General features: G+C 34.9%; 2 protein-coding genes across 2 annotated transcripts in view; one reads left to right on the forward strand and one right to left on the reverse strand.

The window, feature by feature from the left end:
• Positions 1 to 6,995, reverse strand: part of URB2 (URB2 ribosome biogenesis homolog) — a gene marked incomplete in the record, with an annotated part of 152,480 nt that extends 145,485 nt beyond the window's left edge. Inside the window, 2 exon segments of the mRNA XM_053711147.1 lie at positions 3,418 to 3,555; positions 6,918 to 6,995. Coding sequence (XP_053567122.1) covers positions 3,418 to 3,543 — 126 coding nt within the window.
• Positions 6,996 to 7,107: 112 nt separating this feature from the next.
• The window catches only part of TAF5L (TATA-box binding protein associated factor 5 like), a 32,554-nt gene continuing 17,618 nt past the window's right edge, over positions 7,108 to 22,043 (forward strand). Inside the window, exons 1-2 of the mRNA XM_053711148.1 lie at positions 7,108 to 7,355; positions 21,150 to 21,294. Of these exons, the coding sequence (XP_053567123.1) occupies positions 21,153 to 21,294 (142 nt within the window). The 5' untranslated portion in view covers positions 7,108 to 7,355; positions 21,150 to 21,152. The remainder of the gene's footprint in view (positions 7,356 to 21,149; positions 21,295 to 22,043) is intronic.

The following is a 22,043-nucleotide window of genomic DNA, read 5'->3' on the forward strand; positions in this document are numbered from 1 at the left end:
ATATAACTATTAGTTATATTGTAGCTAGCTTAGGTTTTAATTCACAGTCATGTATATATTTAGTTTTAAAAAGGATTTACTTAATAATTGTAAGTTTCATTGAGCTCTATTTTAATTATGTTAAAGTTAGGGGGTGTTAGGTTTAGGGTTACGTTAGGGATAGGGTTAGGTTTAGGGGTTAATATAGTTTAATTTAGGTTGTTGCGATGTTGGGGGCTGGCGGTTCAGGGGTTATTAGGTTTATTTAGTGGTAGTGATGTGGGAGGCCAGAGGTTTAGGGGTTAATAACTTTATTTAGTTGCGGCGATGTCGGGGAGTGGTGGAATAAGGGTTAATAGATTTATTATAGTGTGGTGTATGGGTGCGAGGGAATAGGGGTTAATAACTTTAGTATAGTGGTAGTGACATCGGGAGCGGCAGATTAGGGGTTAATAGTTTTATTTAGGTGGTGGCGATATCGGGAGCGGCAGATTAAGGGTTACTAACATTATGTAGGTGTCGGCAATGTCGGGGGCAGCAGATTAGGGGTGTTTAGACATGGGGTTTATGTTAGGGTGTTAGGTTTAAATGTAACTTTTTTCCCCCATAGACATCAATGGGGCTGCTTTACGGAGCTTTTTATTCCGCGATCGCAGCTGTTAAGGTTTTTTTAGCCAGCTATTCCCATTGATGTCTATGGGGAAAGCGTGCAAGAGCACATCAAAACAGCGCTTGTATTTTGTGCAGTATGGAGCTTAAAAGCACCATATTGCACGCACAAGCCGGCTGTTTGAAAACTTGTAATGGCTGCGCTATAGAGGGTTAAATAAAGCAACTTTTGTTGCGTTCGTTAATTTCCCTATAGCGCGCATAACTTGTAATCTAGGTGATAGTAACATGTAACATAGTAGATGAGGTTGAAAAAAGACCGAAGTCCATCGAGTTCAACCTATACAAATCTAAAATACTTACAAAAAGTTCCAGTTAAACTTAAATAATCCCACTAAAAGGTGACCCATTTAATACTAGCAATCATAGCCATGAATTTTGCTTCTGGACAGAAATGTATCCAAACCATTTTTAAATGCATCTAGGGTATTGGCATTCACTACCTCCTTTGGTAATGAGTTCCACAATTTTATTGCTCTTACAGTGAAAAAACGTTTCCGTTGCAGGAGATTAAATCTCCTTTCCTCCAACCTTAAATTGTGACCTCTTGTCACAAACAATTTTCTTGGAATAAACAGAGCGTCTGCCATCTCTGTATTTGAGCCTTGAATATATATATATATATATATATATATATATATATATATATATATATATATATATATATATATATATATATATATATATATATATATATATATAGTAATCATGTCACCTCTCAAGCGCCTTTTTTCTAAAGAAAACAGACCCAGCTTGGCTAGTATCTCCTCATAGCTTAATTTCTCCATTCCCCTTATTAGCTTTGTGGCCCTTCTCTGAACTTTTTCTAGTTCTGCAATATCTTTTTTTGCTATTGGTCCCCAGAACTGCACTCCATACTCAAGGTGAGGTCTTACCAGGGCTTTATATAGTGACAGAATTATGCATTCCTCCCTTGAGTCAATGCCTCTTTTAATACATGCTAGTATCTTATTAGCCTTTGTAACCGCTGCCCCGCATTGTGCCTCCATCTTTAGCTTGTTATCTATTACTACTCCCAAATCCCTTTCCTCCTGTGTTTAGCCAAGTCTTGTCCCATTTAAATAATTGTTGCCTGCTTATTTTTACTTCCAAAATGTAGAACCTTGCATTTTCCCGTATGAAATCTCATTTTCCATTTACCTGCCCATACTTCTAATTTTTGCAGATCCCTTTGTAACAAAAGTTCATCCTGCTCTGACCTAATGACCTTACTTAATTTAGTATTATCTGCAAAAATATATATGGTCGCTATTTAATCCTTGTGCCAAGTCATTTATAAAAATATTACAAAAGAACAGGGCCCAGTACTGATCCCTGGGGGACTCCACTTATTACCTTTGCCCAATCTGAGTATGATCCATTCACTTCTACTCGTTGTTCCCTATCTTTTATCCAGTTATTTATCCTTGAGCTAACATTTTCAGCTATTCCCAGTCCCTTAATTGTGTGCATTAATCTCTCATGTGGCACTGTATCAAATGCCTTTGCAATATCTAAGTATATCACATCAACTGATTCCCCTTTATCTATATTTTTACTTACTTCCTCATAGAATCTAATTAGATTAGTTTGACATGATCTATTTCTCAAAAAACCATGCTGATTTGAACTCATAATCTTGTTTACACAAATGTGCTCATTAATATAATCCCTTACAATGCCTTCAAATATCTTCCCCACTATTGATATCAGACAAACTGGTCTATAGCTTCCTGGATCATCCCTGCTTCCCTTTTTGAAGAGTTACACCACATCAACTTTACACCAATTCTGGGGTACCATGCCTGAGGATAATAAATACAAGATAAGTAATACAAGATAATTCCCTATATCAAATCTGGAGCCAATAAATAAGGCTTATCTTGCAGACATATGCTAAATATAAATATGTTACAGAACTAAATTGTTTTGTTTAGTCTGGTTAATGAATATATCATTCCTTTTACCAACAAATGGGGTCATCATGTACCCATATTCATATACCAAGAGATACAGAATTAGGTAGTGCTTTATAAACAAATGATAATAATATCAGTCACAATAAAAATTTCATTAGATGGAGAGAAAGCATCTTACAGTTCTTTCTACTGAATACTCCAGGAATAAGGGGGCTACATCTAAATGTATCTGTGATTAGCTCTCTACAAAAAGTAACAAAACTCTGAAATGCAGAATCTCTCAGGGGAGAGCAAAGTTAAATGGATATGAAACCTAATTTTTTTTTCTTTCACAATTCAGGGAGAACATGCAATTTTAAACAACTTTCTGATTTACTTCTATTATCTAATTTGTTTTGTACTCTTCGTGACCTTTGTTGAAAAACATACCTAGGTAGGTTCAGGAGATGCTGCTGATTAGTGGCTGCAAATATATGTGTCATGTTATTGGCTCACTCATGTGCATTGCTGTTTCTTTAACAAAGGATACCAAGAGAATGAAGCAAATTAGATAATAGAAGTCAATTAGAAAGTTGTTAAAATTTGCATGATCTATCCGAATGATGAAAGAAAAAATTTGGGTTTCATTTTCCTTTAACACAGTAGCACAGGCTAGCAAGATAAATCACACCTAGAAGGGAAACATACTTAGAAAAAAGGAATCTCTCTTTCTACTCTATCTGAAACTGTGAGGCTCATTTTAGACATAGTAATTAGGAATTATACAAACTACAAAGATTATTAGATTTACAAATCTTAATTTGAAAAACATTTCATAGACTTTTGCAGTTGAAAGTATGCATTTACTCACCTGTTCTTTGTTTGGAAGAAAGCACTGCTGAGAAATCCATGCAAAATGTGCTAACTTTATCTTATCTTCCCAAGGGAACTTTGCATTTTTCAGTTTGAGGTGAATCCCTGAGTAAATTGCAGACATGGTTCTAAATGTCTGTAAGCAAAACAATAGAACAAAAAAAAAAAAATCAGATTCATATTTGTGCCAATTATAATATAAACAATAAAAGCCATAAACAGAGCAGTGTGAAATTATGCCGCATCCTACCCTTTTACTTCCTCCATATTGAGGATGCTTTCACGCAAGGTGGATAATCTTAGTATATTGCTGAATATTTTTTAAACCCCCAGACACAATAACATATGAAATGTATAAATTTACAGACCCCCTGTCCTGTGTTAGTATCACACTGACAGTCTCAATATATTGCTGGATATTTTTTTAACCCCAGGACCGAGAATGTCCAGCCTAAGAAATGAAGTATGATTTACTCTCTCTCTCCTCCTGTGTTAGTATCACACAGTGCATGGTTAGGTTGTTCTCACAACGCCACACTCTCTGCAACATCACTCTGTCCCTCTTTAGTCTATTCCTACTTGTGGCCAAGTGCCGAGTAGGATACTCCAGTCACAGTGACAACAGTGCACTCCAAAGGAATTTGGGTGATTAGAGCCCACCAAGTGTCAGTCCTAGACTCAAAGGTCCAGTGGGAAGGCCGCCTCCCCTCCACACACAACAGCAGTAAATGTGTATGGGTGGGTTGAGGGTCCGAGGGAAGAATTATGGTCATAGCCAACATGGGGCTAGAATACAAGTGGAGTGCAATAATTCCCCCTAAACCACTAAAAAAAAAAAAAGTAGCTTATTCTATTCAATAAATTTAAAATCAGGAAATTAATTTGAATTGAAATTCATCCAGTAGGCTGAGAATATTTCCAATTGGCTGATTTTTAAAATCAGCCAATAGGAAGAAGTAACTGTCAAAAAAATAAATAAATAAATATATATATATATATATATATATATATATATATATATATATATATATATATATATATATATATATATATATATATATATATATATATATATATATATATATATATATATATATATATATATATATATATATATATATATATATAACGGGCTCCCACAAAGCATAGAGTTAAGCTCAGTGTTCTTGAGTAGTAGTTTGTGACAATGAATGTGAACTGGTACAAACACTATGCACAAAGCACTTTGTTAAAAGTCACAAAGAAATGTTATTAAATATGCATTAAAAGTTCACACAGGAACTGTGTTTAAACACAAAAACTCACGAATAATTGAAAGACAGGGGTGCAAGTGACGTCAGTGACTTCCTGTGTGAACTTTTAATGCATATTTAATAACATTTCTTCGTGACTTTTAACAAAGTGCTTTGTGCATAGTGTTTGTACCAGTTCACATTCATTGTCACGAACTACTACTCAAGAACACTGAGCTTAACTCTATGCTTTGTGGGAGCCTGTTTCTTTTTTGGTATATTGTCTACAGCAGACTGTCTGACCCGACGTCCTCCACGCTGAGTGCTGGAGTCCCGGATGAGCAAATCTGCCATTCGCTGCATGGACGACGGTGTTTGGTCTCCCAAGATAAGTGAATTTATTAACCTTACCTTAGCTGCCTCTGTTTATATATCTATATTAAAAAGGAGAAAATAGACTATCTGCTGTGGGGGACAGCAAGAAGTGGAGCCAGCCCCAACCCAGATGACTACTCTTATGTTAAAGGGACACTAAACCCAAACATTTTCTTTCATGATTCAAGTAGAGAATACAATTTTAAACAACATTCCAATGTACTTCTATTATCTAGTTTGCTTCATTATTTAGATATCCTTTGTTGAAGAAATAGCAATGCACATGGGTGATCCAATCATATGAGGCATCTATGTACAGCAACCAATCAGCAGCTACTGAGCATATCTAGATATACTTTTCAGCAGAGTATGTCAAGAGAATAAAGCAAATTAGATAATAGAAGTAAATTAAACAGTTGTTTAAAATTGCCTGCTCTTTCTAAATCATAAAAGAAAAAATTTGGGTTTCATGTCCCTTTAAATCAAAATGCTGGACACAAGACTTCAGGCAGTAAATAGATTATTTTTTTTAGGACTATTTCTCTTTGGGGTGATTTATTTTTTTACAATAGGGTTTTAAGGGGATTGCTTTTTAGAGGTACTATGGTTTTAGCGGTCATTTTTGTTAGGATATATTTTTATAACTGGCCATTTTTCTTATGGGGCTTAAAGGAACATTCCAGCCAAAATTGGAATCCAAATGGATGATTTTCAGTTTTGAATAGAAACATTGTAATATACATGTATAAGCAAACATGTTTCTAATAAAGGCTTTATCTGTATCAAACGTGTATTAAAATATGCACCATGCACCACCACTTTGCTCAGAGAGCCTTAGCTGCTTGTACCATCTGGTAATTACTCAGTTTGTTGATTGCTGACATGATTACAAGCCCCTCTGGTGCTCTGAGTAGCTGCAGTAATAATGCACGTGCAGAGAAAAATGTGAATGAGTGCACGGTTTTTAAAAATACTATTAAAAACAGGGGCATATTCATTCAAATATTAATTGAAGCGGTTTTATTTTTAAATACTTACCTTTTTCTTTAGGAAACCCAGACCTACGATCCTCCGCCCGCTTCTCATGCTGTACTTGGCATATCGATGACAAAACCGGCTTCCTCCAATCGTTGTGTGGACACTTTGGGGTGCACACTATGATTGGAGGAAGCTAGTTTTGTCAATGCGGTGCTAAGTACAGAGGAGCTGTGCGTGGAGGATCGCCGGTCTGTGTTTGCTAAAGAAAAAAGTATTTAAAAAAAAACAAAAAACGCTGCAATGTAAAGTTTAATGAATGAAAGTGCCCGTTTTTAATAGAATTTTAAAAAACAGGGCACTCATTCATTCAAGTTAACATTCACTTTAACATGAAAACAGTGATACTAGAAGTATTTTCCCATTACATGTATATTGCAAATATGTTTCTATTTAAAGATGTAATTCATCTATGTGCATTTCAATTTTGACCGGAATATCCCTTTAATTGTGTAGGGGTAATTTTCCATTGGGGTTGTGGCAGCTGCAATTTGAGTTAATAGTAGTTGGTTTTTAATGGGTATAAGTGCAGTTATGAGGTTAATGTGTTGGGGGTTCGTATGATTTTTACTGCGGGGTTAGCATTGGAGTGAACTGTAACCATTTGCGATAACAGTTTTACATCATCTTTTAAAAAGCGATATTTCAAGCGCTTATTGTGCGCATGGGGCGCAACGCTAAATGTCATGTGACTTGTAACCTAGCCTATCTCGAAAGGAATCGTCGGGACCCTCAAAACCCGGAACGTCTGGTCAGTCTAACACTAAAACCACCTGTAGAGTAATAATCACGGTGGCTTATCCACAAATAAAACATATACACAAATTATACGTGGTAACAAATATTTGACACCTACCCCCAAGCTTCCATGCACCACAGAAATCACACGTGCCTGATCAAACTAGCTTTAGCACTCAGCGAAACACCACCATCTGATTGGAGCGCACATGTATGACGTATGCTGGAACTAAGGCAGTTGATTGGTACCAGGTTTTCCCTCAGGTAGGTGTGTCCGTGTTTAACTAATCAGTGTGCGACGCTGTAGTCCTGCTGTTGTGCGTCTGTCTCCTTTCCTGTGTTGAGCGTGAGTCATGGAGCGGAGATGGAATGTTGCGTTTCGGTGCTGTTTATTTGCGTTTAACGACTGAGCGTATAACTGGCAGAGGCCGGAGAACTGTCAATGAAACAGTTCAGCAGTTCGGATCTTTAAATATTTTTACCCGGCGCCAAGGCATTAGCTTGGTCACACCCCAACGAGTCATTACGGGCGGGGGCAAAGCACTTGAGATGTGCGGTAAGTAGAAATGGAATTATATAGACATGCACATTAATATCTTGCCTGTGTTTAAATGGGTGTTTCATCAGGGAATGTTCTACACAAAAAATAAGTTGTCCTTTTGATACCTCATTAAGTGTTTCATAATGCAATGAAAGTGAAACGAGGAGAGTAAGCTGTGCATATTACTGACCCTGCAATAATATAACAGGAACTAATTTATATCTGTCTAGCAAGTCACAACAAATGACATGTTAAAAATACATTCAAAGTGATGTCGCTAGACTGCAAAACAATGCAAAAATGCCTATCCTTTGTAATAAAGAGATTATTTGCTATACCATGCGTATAAGTACATTTGACAATAAAAGTGATTGTTCTTAGCCATATTTGTATCATATTTGTATGGCTAAACGCTGTTAAATTATATATATATATATATATATATATAATATTATTATTTATATATATATAGTTTTATTGCGCTTTGTAGATATTGCTCTTTTTACAAAATAAAGGATTGTAGCAACCCTGTGTTGAGTAAGTCTATCAGCGATATATATATATACAGTGTGTGTATGTATGTATATATATATATATATATATATATATATATATATATATATACATACACACACAGTAAAAAGGATTATGACTCACTAAAAGCTGGTGATTAGCTTTTTGTGACTACAGTATAGTGTAATTATAACTTATATGCACTAGGAAACCAAAAAACTATGGTGACTCACTTTATTGCGGCGGTCTGGAATTTACTATTGAAACATATAAAGGGTATGAAGTATAAGATACTTCATGTAGAAAGCTCCTTTATTTGATTCAATCGATCACCGTTTTTACCTGGTACAGCAGCCCACAGCCCCAGAGACAGAATCGCTGTGTTTACCTTGTACAGCAGCCCACGGCAAAAATTTGGCTTGGCACCCATGGGAGCCGGATTTACCGCACTGCTATTGGCTAAGAGGTGAAAACATCACCTCTTAGCCATTTTTTTTTTTTTTTTTTTTGTATGACCTATCTGAATCATGAAAGAAACAGACATTTTAGGTTTCATGTCCCTTTTAAGCATAGAAAGACAAAGTAAGGCACATTCACAATATTTTTGCCAGTAATCTCATGTAATTTACATTTTGTGTACCTTTTCCACTTTTTGCAGAAGAGATTGAACTTGTGTATGCCTTGCTTTGTCTGATATATGTCCAGCTACATATCGCTTGTTAGCTTGCACCCAGGATTCTTCAAACTATGCTTTTTCTTTAGATAAAAAAAACGCGAGAATTTTTTGGCTCAAAGGTACATTCGGTGATGCATATTAGTCATTTCCGGCGTCTTAGTTGATGTCGGGTTTCCTTGCACAAGGTTGCATCTGCCATGACGCGAGTTGTGTCATTTATGGATGTTGGCGACAAAAAAATGTCGTCATTTTGCGCTGTGCGTCATACTTGGCACCAAATTTAATTATTTAAACCCCACTTCCTATATGCCTCTTGCTCTTTTTTTTTATGCTCAGAGGGCTATGCTGTTTGCATTTTTTTCCCGTTCCTGAAACTGCCATATAAGGAAATTGATAATTTTGCTTTATATGTTGTTGTTTTTTCTCTTACATTTGCAAGATGTCTCAATCTGATCCTGTCTCAGAAACCACTCTTGGAATCCTGCTGCATTTTAACAGTTCTACCAAAGCTAAGTGTATCTGTTGTAAATTTGTGGAGATTATATCTCCAGCTGTAGTATGTAACAGTTGTTATGACAAGTTTTTGCATGCAGAGAATGTATCCATCAGTACTAGTACAATGCCTGTTGTTCCTTAAACATCTGATGTACATGATATCCCTGTGAATATAAAAGATTTTATTGCTGATTCTATTCAGATGGCTTTGTCTGCTATTCTGCCTTCTAATATAAAGGTCTTTTAAAACTTCTCATAAAGTTGATGAAATTTCAAATGACCGACAACATACTGAATTATCCTCCTCTAATGAGGATCTATCTGGTTCAGAAGATATTAACACTGACAAATCTACTTATCTCTTTAAGATGGAGTATATTCGTTCCTTGTTAAAAGAGGTGTTTTAACAAGGAATCTAGTCCTCTAGATACTAAAATTAGTAAACGTTTAAATTCTGTTTACAAACCTCCTTTGATTACTCCAGAGGTTTTTCCAGTTCCTGGTGCTATTTCTGATATGATTTCTAAGGAATGGAATACGCCTGGTACTTTTTCTATTCCTTCTTTTAGGTTTAAGAAGTTATATCCTTTGCCAGCAGCTAGAGAAAAAATCCCCAAGTTGATGGGGCTATTCCTACTCTTGCCAAACGTACTACTATTCCTAGGAGATAGTACTTCTTTTAAGGAAACTTGAATCTTATCTAAGGAAAGCTTATTTATTTTCTGGCTATATTCGTAGACCTGCTATATCCATGGCTGATGTTGCAGCTGCATCAACTTTTTGGTTGGAAAGCTTAGCGCAACAGGAAACAGATTTTGATTTGTCTAGCATTGTTCGCTTGCTTCAACATGCTAATCATTTCATCTGTGATGCTATTTTTTATATCATCAAACTTGATGTTAAATCTATGTCTTTAGCTAGAAGAGCTTTGTGGCTCAAGTATTGGAATGCTCACATGGTATCTAAGTCTAGATTACTATCTCTTTCATTCCAAGGTAACCATTTTATTTGGTTCTCAGTTGGATTCAATTATTTTAACTATCACTGGGGGGAAGGGAGTTTTTTTTTGCCTCAGGATAAAGACCTAAGGGTAAATCTAAAACTTTCTAATCGTTTTCGTTTTTTTTTCTCCTACAGAATAAGGAACAGAAAGCCAATCCTTCCCCCAAAGAATCTGGTTCCAATTGGAAACCTTCTTCAAGTTGGAATAAATCCAAGCCCTTTAAGAAACCAAAGCTAGCCCCCAAGTCTGCATGAAGGTGCAGCCCTCATTTCAGCTTAGCTGGTGGGGTGCATATTGAAATTTTTCCAAAACATTTGGACAGATTCTGTCCAAAATCAGTGGATTCAGAGTATTGTCTCAAGGGTATCGAATAGGATTCTCCTGTGAGAATATTTTTCTCGCACGTCCCAGTAAATCCAGTGAAGGCTCAGGCTTTTCTGAAGTGTGTTTCAGATCTGGAGCTTTCAGGGGTAATCATACCAGTTCTGTTTCAGGAACAGGGTCTGGGGTTTTATTCAAATCTATTCATTGTCCCAAAGAAAGAAAATTCATTCAGGCCAGTTCTGGATCTGAAAATTCGTTTTGTAAAAGTGCCAAATTTCAAAATGGTGACTATAAGGACTATTCTGTCTTTTATTTTATTTTTATTTTTTCTCTATTTTTTTTGCATAATTAGACTATTCTATGAATGAATCTGAATTGAAAACCTGCAAGCCAATAACATAAAATAACCACACTTTTATTGAAAGTAACACACTAAAATTGGACAAAAATATCTTAAAACAATAATATGCTACACAATAATTTTACCAAGAAAACAAAACAGGCAAAAACCGATAATGCCATTTTCAGCCAAAATGTTTCTGTGACCAAATTTTGGTGCATCCCTACCTAAAACAATATTAAATATCAATATACTGTATTATTCTGTATTTAGTTCTGTGTAACAGAATCAGATTTAACAGTATATTTTTTTACCAATTATCCAAATAAAGTATAGGCCTAGAAAACTATTATTATATGAGAAACAGTAAGTCAAGAAATGAACTCAAACAGCAGCTCTAGGGTAGCATCAAATTGGAAATTATTTTTGTATTTCAGTTTCCATGAGGAAACTCTCAAGGGAGTAGTTCCAAACGTGGTGAGGGGTTGGGAGGGACAGGGGGAAGGGAGACGGGAAATGTAGGAGGGGCTGCGTTAGGGGTGCAAAATTCTCATCTGGGGGAGGGACAGAAAAAAGAAAAGGAAAAAGTCAAAATCTCATCAGGCTTATTGCTACACAATAATTTTACCGAAAATAACAGGCAAAAAAAGAAAACTGAAATAGCCAAAAATGCCATTTTCGTCCAAAACGTTTCTGCGGCCGAAATTTCGGTGGATCCCTACTTGCCGCCTCTAGTCTTTCTTCCAAGAGTGATCTCCAAGATCATCATGGAACAATTGTTTGTTTCTGGTAGTACCAGCATGGCCTCACAGGTTTTGGTATGCGGATCTTGTTCGGATGTCCAGTTGCCAACCTTGGACACTTCCTTTTAAGACCAGCCCTTTTTGTCTCAAGGTCTGTTTTTCCATCAGGATCTCAAATCTTTAAATTTGAAGGTATAGAAATTGAACGCCTAGTGCTTAGTCATAGAGGTTTCTCTGACTCGGTGATTAATACTATGTTACAGGCTCTTAAATCTGTTTCTAGGAAGATTTATTATCGAGTTTGGAAGACTTATATTTCATGGTGTTCTTCTCATAAAGTCTCCTGGCATTCTTTTAGAATTCCTATAATTTTACAGTTTCTTCAGGGTGGTTTGGATAAAGATTTGTCTGCAAGTTCTTGAAAGGGACATATCTTTGCTCTTTCTGTTTTATTTCACAGAAAGATTGCTAAGCTTCCTGATATTCACTTTTTTATACAGGCTTTGGTCCGTATCAAGCCTGTCATTAAATCAATCTCTCCTCCTTCTTGGTTAAAGCTTTTGATTCATCAGGCTTATTTGGAGTCGGGTCAGGCTCAGAGAATCACTGCTCATTCTACCAGATCAGTCTCCACTTCATGTGCTTTTAAGAATGAAGCTTCAGTTGATCTGATTTGCAAAGCAGCAACTTGATCTTCTTTGCATACATTTACTAAATGCTACTATTTTGATGTGTTTGCCTCTTCGGAAGCAGTTTTTGGTAGAAAAGTTTTTCAGGCAGCTGTTTCAGTTTGATTCCTCTGCTTATGTTTTTAAAGGGACCTATAACACCTTCTAAAAATTGTTTAAACTAACTTATACTTACTTATAATAACAAACTAAGCATTAATCCCTATTCTTGATGCTCAGTTTACCCCAAACAGTTCAAGATGAGCATCTTCAATCAGACTGCTGACCCAGTGCTTGATAATGCTATGTATGCCACCATATTGCCACACGGGCACAGCAGTCAGGTGATGTGCATGACAGATAATTGTATAAATAAAATTAAAGGGACAGTTTACTCAAAAATTTTCTCCCTTTTAATTTGTTCCCAATGATCCACTTTACCTGCTGGAGTGTATTAAATTGTTTACAAGTAGCTCCTTTACCCTTATATTGGCATTTGAAATTGTTAATTTAGCATGTGGTATCCCCACCTATTCTGAAAGTTTGTGGCCGCGCGTACCAGCTATAGATAAGCTTTGTAAACACAGCCAGCAGAAGAAATTACACTCCCAGTGTGATAAAGCAGAGATAAGGTAATAAAATGTTAATGTTCCATTGTTCTCTCCAAGTATTGGTGATTGTTTTAAGGACAGATATAAGATAAAGAAGCAGGTATATGTGCACAATGTGAAAAAGTAATGAGTTCTGATTATACCTACAAGCTCAACCAATTTTATTAGGCTGTGGCTTCAAAACACAAAATCAGAGCTTTAATATACAGAAATAAACCTTAAAAAGCTAATTTTCATACATTTTTTACTCTGCAGTTGGTAAAAAAAGCAATTGTAAACACATTAAAGGAAAAACTATTTTACAGTATACTGTCCCTTTAAGAGAAAGATTATCAGAATGCTCCCTCACTGTAGTGCTAATAGAGTGCTGTATAAACATCATATGTGCCTCATATTTATATGCATTGTTTTAAAATCAAAGCACTAAAAAACTTTTCCTAGGTTAGAAATTCTTCTGCACACTATTGAGTACACAGCTAGAGGAATGTTTGTGTTTTAATAGCAATCTACACATGGAGGAGGAAGGAGAGGGAGAGACATGCTCTGTGTGTAGGCACCTGAATAACGCTGTTTATACATTTTAGTAGAAGATTTATGCACTTAGTGTAATAGCATGCTAGTAGCTACACCGGGAGGAGTGGGAAGCAGGGGCATGTTCCTTGTGAAGGCAGCTGAATAACGCTGTATACATTTTAGTAGATAGAAGATTTATGCACGTACTGCAATAGCAAGCTACACCGGGAGGAGTGGGGAGGAGGAAGGAGGGGCATGCTCCGTGGGAAGAAGACATCTGAATAACACTGCATATACATTTTCTTTAAAAGACAATAAGCCATTAAAAAGATGCTTACACACTTAGTTCATAAATCTTCTAGTGAAATGTATATACAGCGTTATTCATCTGACTTCTTCCCACGGAACATGCCCCTCCTTCCTCTTCCCCCTCCTCCCCATGTAGCTTGCTATTAGAAAAAACAAACTTTCCAGACGTGCACACACCCAGAAAAAGTATTTTAGTGTTTTGATTTTAAAACAAGGAATGCACAAACTGAATGTTTATTTATATAAATATGAGGCACATATGATGTTATACTGCACTCGGTTAGCACCACAGTTAGAGAGCAATCTGATAATCCTTCTCTTAACTTTATTTATACAATTATCAGTCATGCACATCACCTGACTGCTGTGCCTGTGAGCAACGTGCGTTACAACATGGCAGCACACATAGCAGCATTGAGCTCATATCACCATTCTGTTTGACAACACTCTTTTTTTTTTTAATATACTGGGGTAAGCTGCACAGACTGCCTAAAAATCCTTTATTACTAAATTTGGAGTACATTTATGAATTTATAGCAAAAGTTAGTTGGCAGAATTTGCTGCAGGTGTTTAGTGTCCCTTTAAGTTGTGTTTTTTTTTTTGTTTGTTTTTTTTCCCCCCCAATTATGAGAAACTTAGTTTTTGGATGTGGATTTAATTTTTATTTTATCCCTCCCTCTAGTGACTCTTCTTTGAAGTTCCACCTCTTGGGTGTTTCTATCCCATATGTCACTAGCTTATGGACTCTTGCCAATTACATGAAAGAGAACATAATTGATGTAAGAACTTACCTGATACATTTTTCAAATTGGCAAGAGTCCATTAGACACACCCTGTTTTTGGTGGTTATGATTACAATTATATTTCCAGTTCTTTTTTTTTTTATGCTTTTTTACTCTTTTCTATCACCCCACTACTTGGCTATTCGTTAAACTGAATTGTGGGTGTAGACTTATACTATGCAATTTTAACTTTTTAATAAACCACCTTTTATAGTGTAAACAATCCCTAATATTGGCTCTGTCTGTTTTTAAGAAAACAAGTAAGCTGTTTGCTGTTGTTTTTTGTAACACAATCTGCTTCTTTTTATATTTACTTTGTGCTAATGATATTCTTTGTTGAAGGACCAGTAAATAAAGTCTATTTACATAATCAACAAATGCATGATAAAAAGATAATGCAATAGCACGGAGTCTGAACTTCAAATAAGTAGTAGGTTGTTTAGTTTGTGTTTTTTTTTGGGGGGGGGGGGTTCTGACAAATTCCAAAGTTATCTCTATTTCCACTCCACCTGTATCATGTGACAGCCATCAGCCAATTACAAATGCATATATGTATACTCTGTGAATTCTTGCACATGCTTAGTAGGAGCTGGTGACTCAAAGTGTAAATATTGTAGACTGTCCCTTTAAAGCAATTGCTGCCATATAGTTCTCAAGAAGTGCACAATCCTGAGTCTACCTACCTGCTTATCAACAAAGGATGCCTAGAGACCACGTTAAATGTAATAGAAGTGAATTGGATTTTTTTTTTCCTTTTATTTATTAAATATCATGCTTTATTTGAATCGTAAAAGGAAAAAAAAATAAGATTTCATGTCCCTTTTTAATTGTGACCAATTAGGGCTGGCTTTAAATTAATTTGTCGACTAATCAAAGCAGTGACTTTGTAGTTTGAAACTCAAATCTCTGAAACATATAAGCACAAACAGACTCAAGTGTAGGTAGATACAACAAACGCACCCCACTCTCTGAATTGTACTTACCAAATTGTAATTTATTCAGGCGGTTTGTTAACACAACATATGATGTCCAAGGCAGTTAAAACATAAATCTTTGCAAGTGAGAATTCCGGAACCAAAAGTGTCCGTTTTAAGTAAGTGTCCGTAATAGTGACTTCAGATGGAAGAATGCTGTATTAGGAAGCGTCAATGTGAAAAGCCGATGTCGTCACTGGAGCAAAGTACGGATCCTCAAGCAGTCCAAAAGGCCTCAACGCGTTTCAACCGCCAACGTGCGGTCTTTCTCAAGAGGTAAAGTTCATATCCCTTCTCACAGCGCAAGCTACTATATAGCCAACAGGCTTATTTCATTGGATGGGAGAAAGTCTCGTTAGATGACTGGCCTGCCTGCTATGTTTGCTGTGTAAAGCGAACTTAGATCCATATGCATGATAAATAAAAGGCACATATTATAATACTATTAAAAACAGAACTATAATAAAGTGCTAAAAACATAATATATAAACTATACTAAGACGTATAGATTAATAAACCACTAAGAGTGTCAATAATAAACTACAATATACTAATAGATTTTCACAGGCGTATTCTGCCAATTATAAATGAAATGTTGAAGGATGGTGTAAAACAAAAGACAAAAAGAGAACAACATTATTATAAAAAATCTATTAAAAACACAAATTTTTAATTTTATACTATTAAAAAACATATAATAATGTACTGTTAAAAATGTAATTACTAAGTTATTCTAAAAAATATGAATTAATAGACCGCAAGAACTATCACTAGTAAATTGAAATAAACCAATATATTTTCATACGTTTTTATGGCCATTATTAAGATGTTGAAAAACCATATTAAACAAACGACAGAGAGAGAGCAATGTAAATACAAAAATCTTTTTATAAAAAAAAAAAGACTCATTATCAATGTTTACTATTATATTAGGGTTATTTGATGAGTGTAAGCATATGATCTCATATCATTTACAATAAACTAAATATGAAAATATATAAATATACACCATATAAGTAAGGTATATATTATGCATAAATCAATACCTAAAATGATACAATAATTAAAACTCCAATGTATATAATATATACACTCATGTTACATGCACAAATGAGTAAAAATAAAACAAGATATAAATATAATGTAGCTGAGGAGAAGAAAAAAGGAGTGATATAGTGGAAAAAATCAAAAATATGCAGGGGAACAGCCATTGTGTCCTATCTGCCCTATAATAATTAGCACATATAAACATACCAGTAAAATACATACTAAAAATAATTTAAAAATATTGAAATATTCAGGACATAAAGATATTCAGAGCATTTAAAATATCCAAGATATTCAGAACAAGGACATGTCATACATAAATAGATTAATTAATTTTATCACATACATATATACGTGCATATATATAGAGATATACACACATATAAATATACATGTATATATAAGTACACCTGTCCAAAAAATCTCTAGAAAACTATACACTAAGGGACCCTATCCTAGACTTCTAGCTAAAAATTGGGAAACTTACATGAAGGCTGCTAAATCTAAATCAACATTGAGACCACCTGGACACAGACAGTTCAACTTCTGTATCCAGAATGTCTCACGTTTGCGTAATGTAAGTAGTCTGTTAGAGATGGAGGGGGAAATCCAGTCAATGACCTGCACCTTGAATGTTCTGGGGTCTCCACCATGAATATCTCTAAAGTGAAGGGGAACACTGTGCTTATCCATCTCATTTCTAATATTGTTGAGATGTTCTGACACTCTACGCCTGATCTTCCTTTTCGTGCGACCCACATACATAAGACCACACCCACAAGTTAATAGATATACAACATGAGTAAAATCACAAGTGCAACGGCATTGAATCTTAAAATTACGAGATTTATCACTATTTGTGAAGTTAAGATCTTTGTTTACATGTTTGCACATTCCACAGTTTTGTTTACCACATTTATATGTGCCTTCTTTCAGACTTAACCAGTTACTCTTACTCACTGTTTTATCTCCTTTCACTGCTTTCAATTTACTAGGGGCTAACAGATTTCTCAAGTTTCTACCCTTCCTAAAGGTGATTTGTGGATGTTCCGATATCGATGATGCTAACATACTATCTGATTTTAATATGCCCCAGTGTTTCCTAAAGGCCTGGGGGATACATGCTGTAGAAATGGAATTGATAAATTGGGGATTCAATGTAGTACATAAAAAATTAATCTTGGAACACAACTATTTCGCCTTCGAGGGTGTGTATTACAGACAGATCAGAGGAACAGCGATGGGTACCACCTTTGCCCCATCTTATGCCAATCTGTATATGCACACCTTCGAAGGCGAATTCATTTGGAAGGCACATAAGTTCAGTAAGAATATAGTTAAATATCACAGATATATTGATGATGTGATCATCCTATGGGAGGGGGACCTTAATGTAGTGGACGAGTTTGTTAGATATATTAATAATTATAATCTTAAATTCACTGAAAACCACTCTCGTACTGAAATTGAATTTCTTGATCTGCGATTATTCGTAAATAGTGATAATAAAATAGCAGTTACCAACTATAGGAAACCCACCGAAAGAAATAGCTTCATTGACTATAAGAGTGCCCATCAACGCCATTGGAAAGATAACATTCCATACAGCCAGTTTCTCAGACTGAGAAGAAATTGTAGCTCTATTAGCGATTTCAATAAAGAAGCAGACATTATGGCGAACAAGTTTATAGTCAAAGGATATGATCCGGTCAAAATCAAGGACTCTAGAAGTAAGGCTATGGGGCGTACTAGGGATTCTCTGTTAAGAACAGATTATATGAGTTCGACAGGTAGACTTCATAAACAAAATGTACAGGATCAGGATTCTATCAGATTTATAACTACCTACAATGAAGGCCATATGATTATTAAGGAGGCCTTTAGGAAACACTGGGGCATATTAAAATCAGATAGTATGTTAGCATCATCGATATCGGAACATCCACAAATCACTTTTAGGAAGGGTAGAAACTTGAGAAATCTGTTAGCCCCTAGTAAATTGAAAGCAGTGAAAGGAGATAAAACAACAGTGAGTAAGAGTAACTGGTTAAGTCTGAAAGAAGGCACCTATAAATGTGGTAAACAAAACTGTGGAATGTGCAAACATGTAAACAAAGATCTTAACTTCACAAATAGTGATAAATCTCGTAATTTTAAGATTCAATGCCGTTGCACTTGTGATTTTACTCATGTTGTATATCTATTAACTTGTGGGTGTGGTCTTATGTATGTGGGTCGCACGAAAAGGAAGATCAGGCGTAGAGTGTCAGAACATCTCAACAATATTAGAAATGAGATGGATAAGCACAGTGTTCCCCTTCACTTTAGAGATATTCATGGTGGAGACCCCAGAACATTCAAGGTGCAGGTCATTGACTGGATTTCCCCCTCCATCTCTAACAGACTACTTACATTAAGCAAACGTGAGACATTCTGGATACAGAAGTTGAACTGTCTGTGTCCAGGTGGTCTCAATGTTGATTTAGATTTAGCAGCCTTCATGTAAGTTTCCCAATTTTTAGCTAGAAGTCTAGGATAGGGTCCCTTAGTGTATAGTTTTCTAGAGATTTTTTGGACAGGTGTACTTATATATACATGTATATTTATATGTGTGTATATCTCTATATATATATATATATATATATATATATATATATATATGCACGTATATATGTATGTGATAAAATTAATTAATCTATTTATGTATGACATGTCCTTGTTCTGAATATCTTGGATATTTTGAATAATTTTTAAGATTTTTAATATTTTAAATGCTCTGAATATCTTTATGTCCTGAATATTTCAATATTTTTAAATTATTTTTAGTATGTTTATATGTGCTAATTATTATAGGGCAGATAGGATACAATGGCTGTTCCCCTGCATATTTTTTATTTTTTTCCACTATATCACTCCTTTTTTCTTCTCCTCAGCTACATTATATTTATATCTTGTTTTATTTTTACTCATTTGTGCATGTAACATGAGTGTATATATTATATACATTGGAGTTTTAATTATTGTATCATTTTAGGTATTGATTTATGCATAATATATACCTTACTTATATGGTGTATATTTATATATTTTCATATTTAGTTTATTGTAAATGATATGAGATCATATGCTTACACTCATCAAATAACCCTAATATAATAGTAAACATTGATGAGTCATTTTTCTTTTATTTATTTTTTTATTTTTATAAAAAGATTTTTGTATTTACATTGCTCTCTCTCTGTCGTTTGTTTAATATGGTTTTTCAACATCTTATTAATAATGGCCATAAAAACATCTGTGAAAATATATTGGTTTATTTCAATTTACTAGTGATAGTTCTTGCGGTCTATTAATTCATATTTTTTAGAATAACTTAGTAATTACATTTTTAACAGTACATTATTGTATGTTTTTTAATAGTATAAAATTAAAAATTTGTGTTTTTAATAGATTTTTTATAATAATGTTCTCTTTTTGTCTTTTGTTTTACACCATCCTTCAACATTTCATTTATAATTGGCAGAATACGCCTGTGAAAATCTATTAGTATATTGTAGTTTATTATTGACACTCTTAGTGGTTTATTAATCTATACGTCTTAGTATAGTTTATATATTATGTTTTTAGCACTTTATTATAGTTCTGTTTTTAATAGTATTATAATATGTGCCTTTTATTTATCATGCATATGCATCTAAGTTCGCTTTACACAGCAAACATAGCAGGCAGGCCAGTCATCTAACGAGACTTTCTCCCATCCAATGAAATAAGCCTGTTGGCTATATAGTAGCTTGCGCTGTGAGAAGGGATATGAACTTTACCTCTTGAGAAAGACCGCGCGTTGAGGCCTTTTGGACTGCTTGAGGATCCGTACTTTGCTCCAGTGACGACATCGGCTTTTCACATTGACGCTTCCTAATACAGCGTTCTTCCATCTGAAGTCACTATTACGGACACTTAAAACGGACACTTTTGGTTCCGGAATTCTCACTTGCAAAGATTTATGTTTTAACTGCCTTGGACATCATATGTTGTGTTAACAAACCGCCTGAATAAATTACAATTTTGTAAGTACAATTCAGAAAGTGGGGTGCGTTTGTTGTATCTACCTACACTTGAGTCTGTTTGCGCTTATATGTTTCAGAGATTTGGGATTCTACTTTACTTCGGGAGGCACGCAGGACACCTTCGGTCATTTTGCAGCAGCAGGTCTCGTATAAATATTATTATATAGTTGCACTTGTTTGTACTTATTGTGTTTTTTGTTTTATGTTTTTTCTTTAGGATATTTGTTTGTTTTTAGGAGTTTATGTGTTATTTATCTCTTTTATCCTTTTGTATTTGAATATTCTTTTGTTAGCCTGTTTTTATATGTGCTGCATATATATGCTCATATATTTTTATTAAGAAAGCCAATCATACAATCATTATTAGTGGCTTTCAAATAATATACGCTAATCCACTTCATTTATTTATTATTTTTTTATTAAGTATTAATTTTTATTATTATTATCTATTTCACTGAATTTGTGTTTATTGCTTTATATCACAGCAATTTTGAATCATCCCTGGCAGCTAGCGCTGTTTAATCATTGTGTTTTGTAGTTTGAAACTGTTTTAGGTAATTTACAACATTTTCAGCGTACTTAGCTAAGATAATTTACTTTTCAGACTTTCTATGGAGCATGGGACACGAGCATAATTTTTACATAATCAAAAGGAGTTTGCTGTTCATTGTAAAACAACATTTGTATTGGTAAAGTGTTGTGAATATATTTTACTTTTAAAATATTATTTTTCTCTTATTAAAGACAATGAAGCGAATACGCACAGAGCAGATTCAGCTGGCTGTCACTTGCTACCTGAAACGTCGCCACTATATAGATACAGAAGGGTCTCTCAAACAAGGATTGCGATTGTGTCAGTCAGCAGAAGAGATGGCAGCTAATCTTTCTGGTAAGAGCTTGTTTACTATTTTAGCTTCTACATTGTAAATATTTAAAATTTTAGCAAGGCAACTTTGTTACAGTCCATTTTATTAAAGGATGATACTGAACCCAAATTTTTTCTTTCATGATTTAGATAGAGCAGGCAACTTTCTAATTTACCCATATTATCTATTTTTCTTTGTTCTCTTGGTAATCCTTTATTTGAAAAGGAAGGAAGCTTATGAGCCGGACCATTTTTTGTTAAGCACCCTGGGTAGCGCTTGCTGATTGGTAGCTACATTTAGCTACCAATCAGCAAGTGCTATCCAGGTCTGAACCAAAGATGGTGCTGCTCGTAAGATTACAGTTGTGCTCATAAGTTTACATACCCTGGCAGAATTTAAGATTTATTGGCCATTTTTCAGAGAATATGAATGATAACACAAAAACTTTTCTTTCACTAATGGTTAGTGTTTGGCTGAAGCCTTTTATTATCAATCAACTGTGTTTACTCTTTTTAAATCATAATGACAACAGAAACTACCCAAAGTTTACATACCCTGGTGATTTTGGCCTGATAACATGCACACAAGTTGACACAAAGGGATTTGAATGGCTATTAAAGGTAACCATCCTCACCTGTGATCTGTTTGCTTGTAGTGTGTGTGTGTATATAAAAGGTCAATTAGTTTCTGGACTCCTGACAGTTTCTGGATTCTGAGTCATGGCTGAAAGATGCAAGGGTCTGTCAGGAGTCCAGACTCAATGACCTTTTAT

Source organism: Bombina bombina, chromosome 4 (genome assembly GCF_027579735.1).
Source record: "Bombina bombina isolate aBomBom1 chromosome 4, aBomBom1.pri, whole genome shotgun sequence".
NCBI classification, from domain to species: domain Eukaryota; kingdom Metazoa; phylum Chordata; class Amphibia; order Anura; family Bombinatoridae; genus Bombina; species Bombina bombina.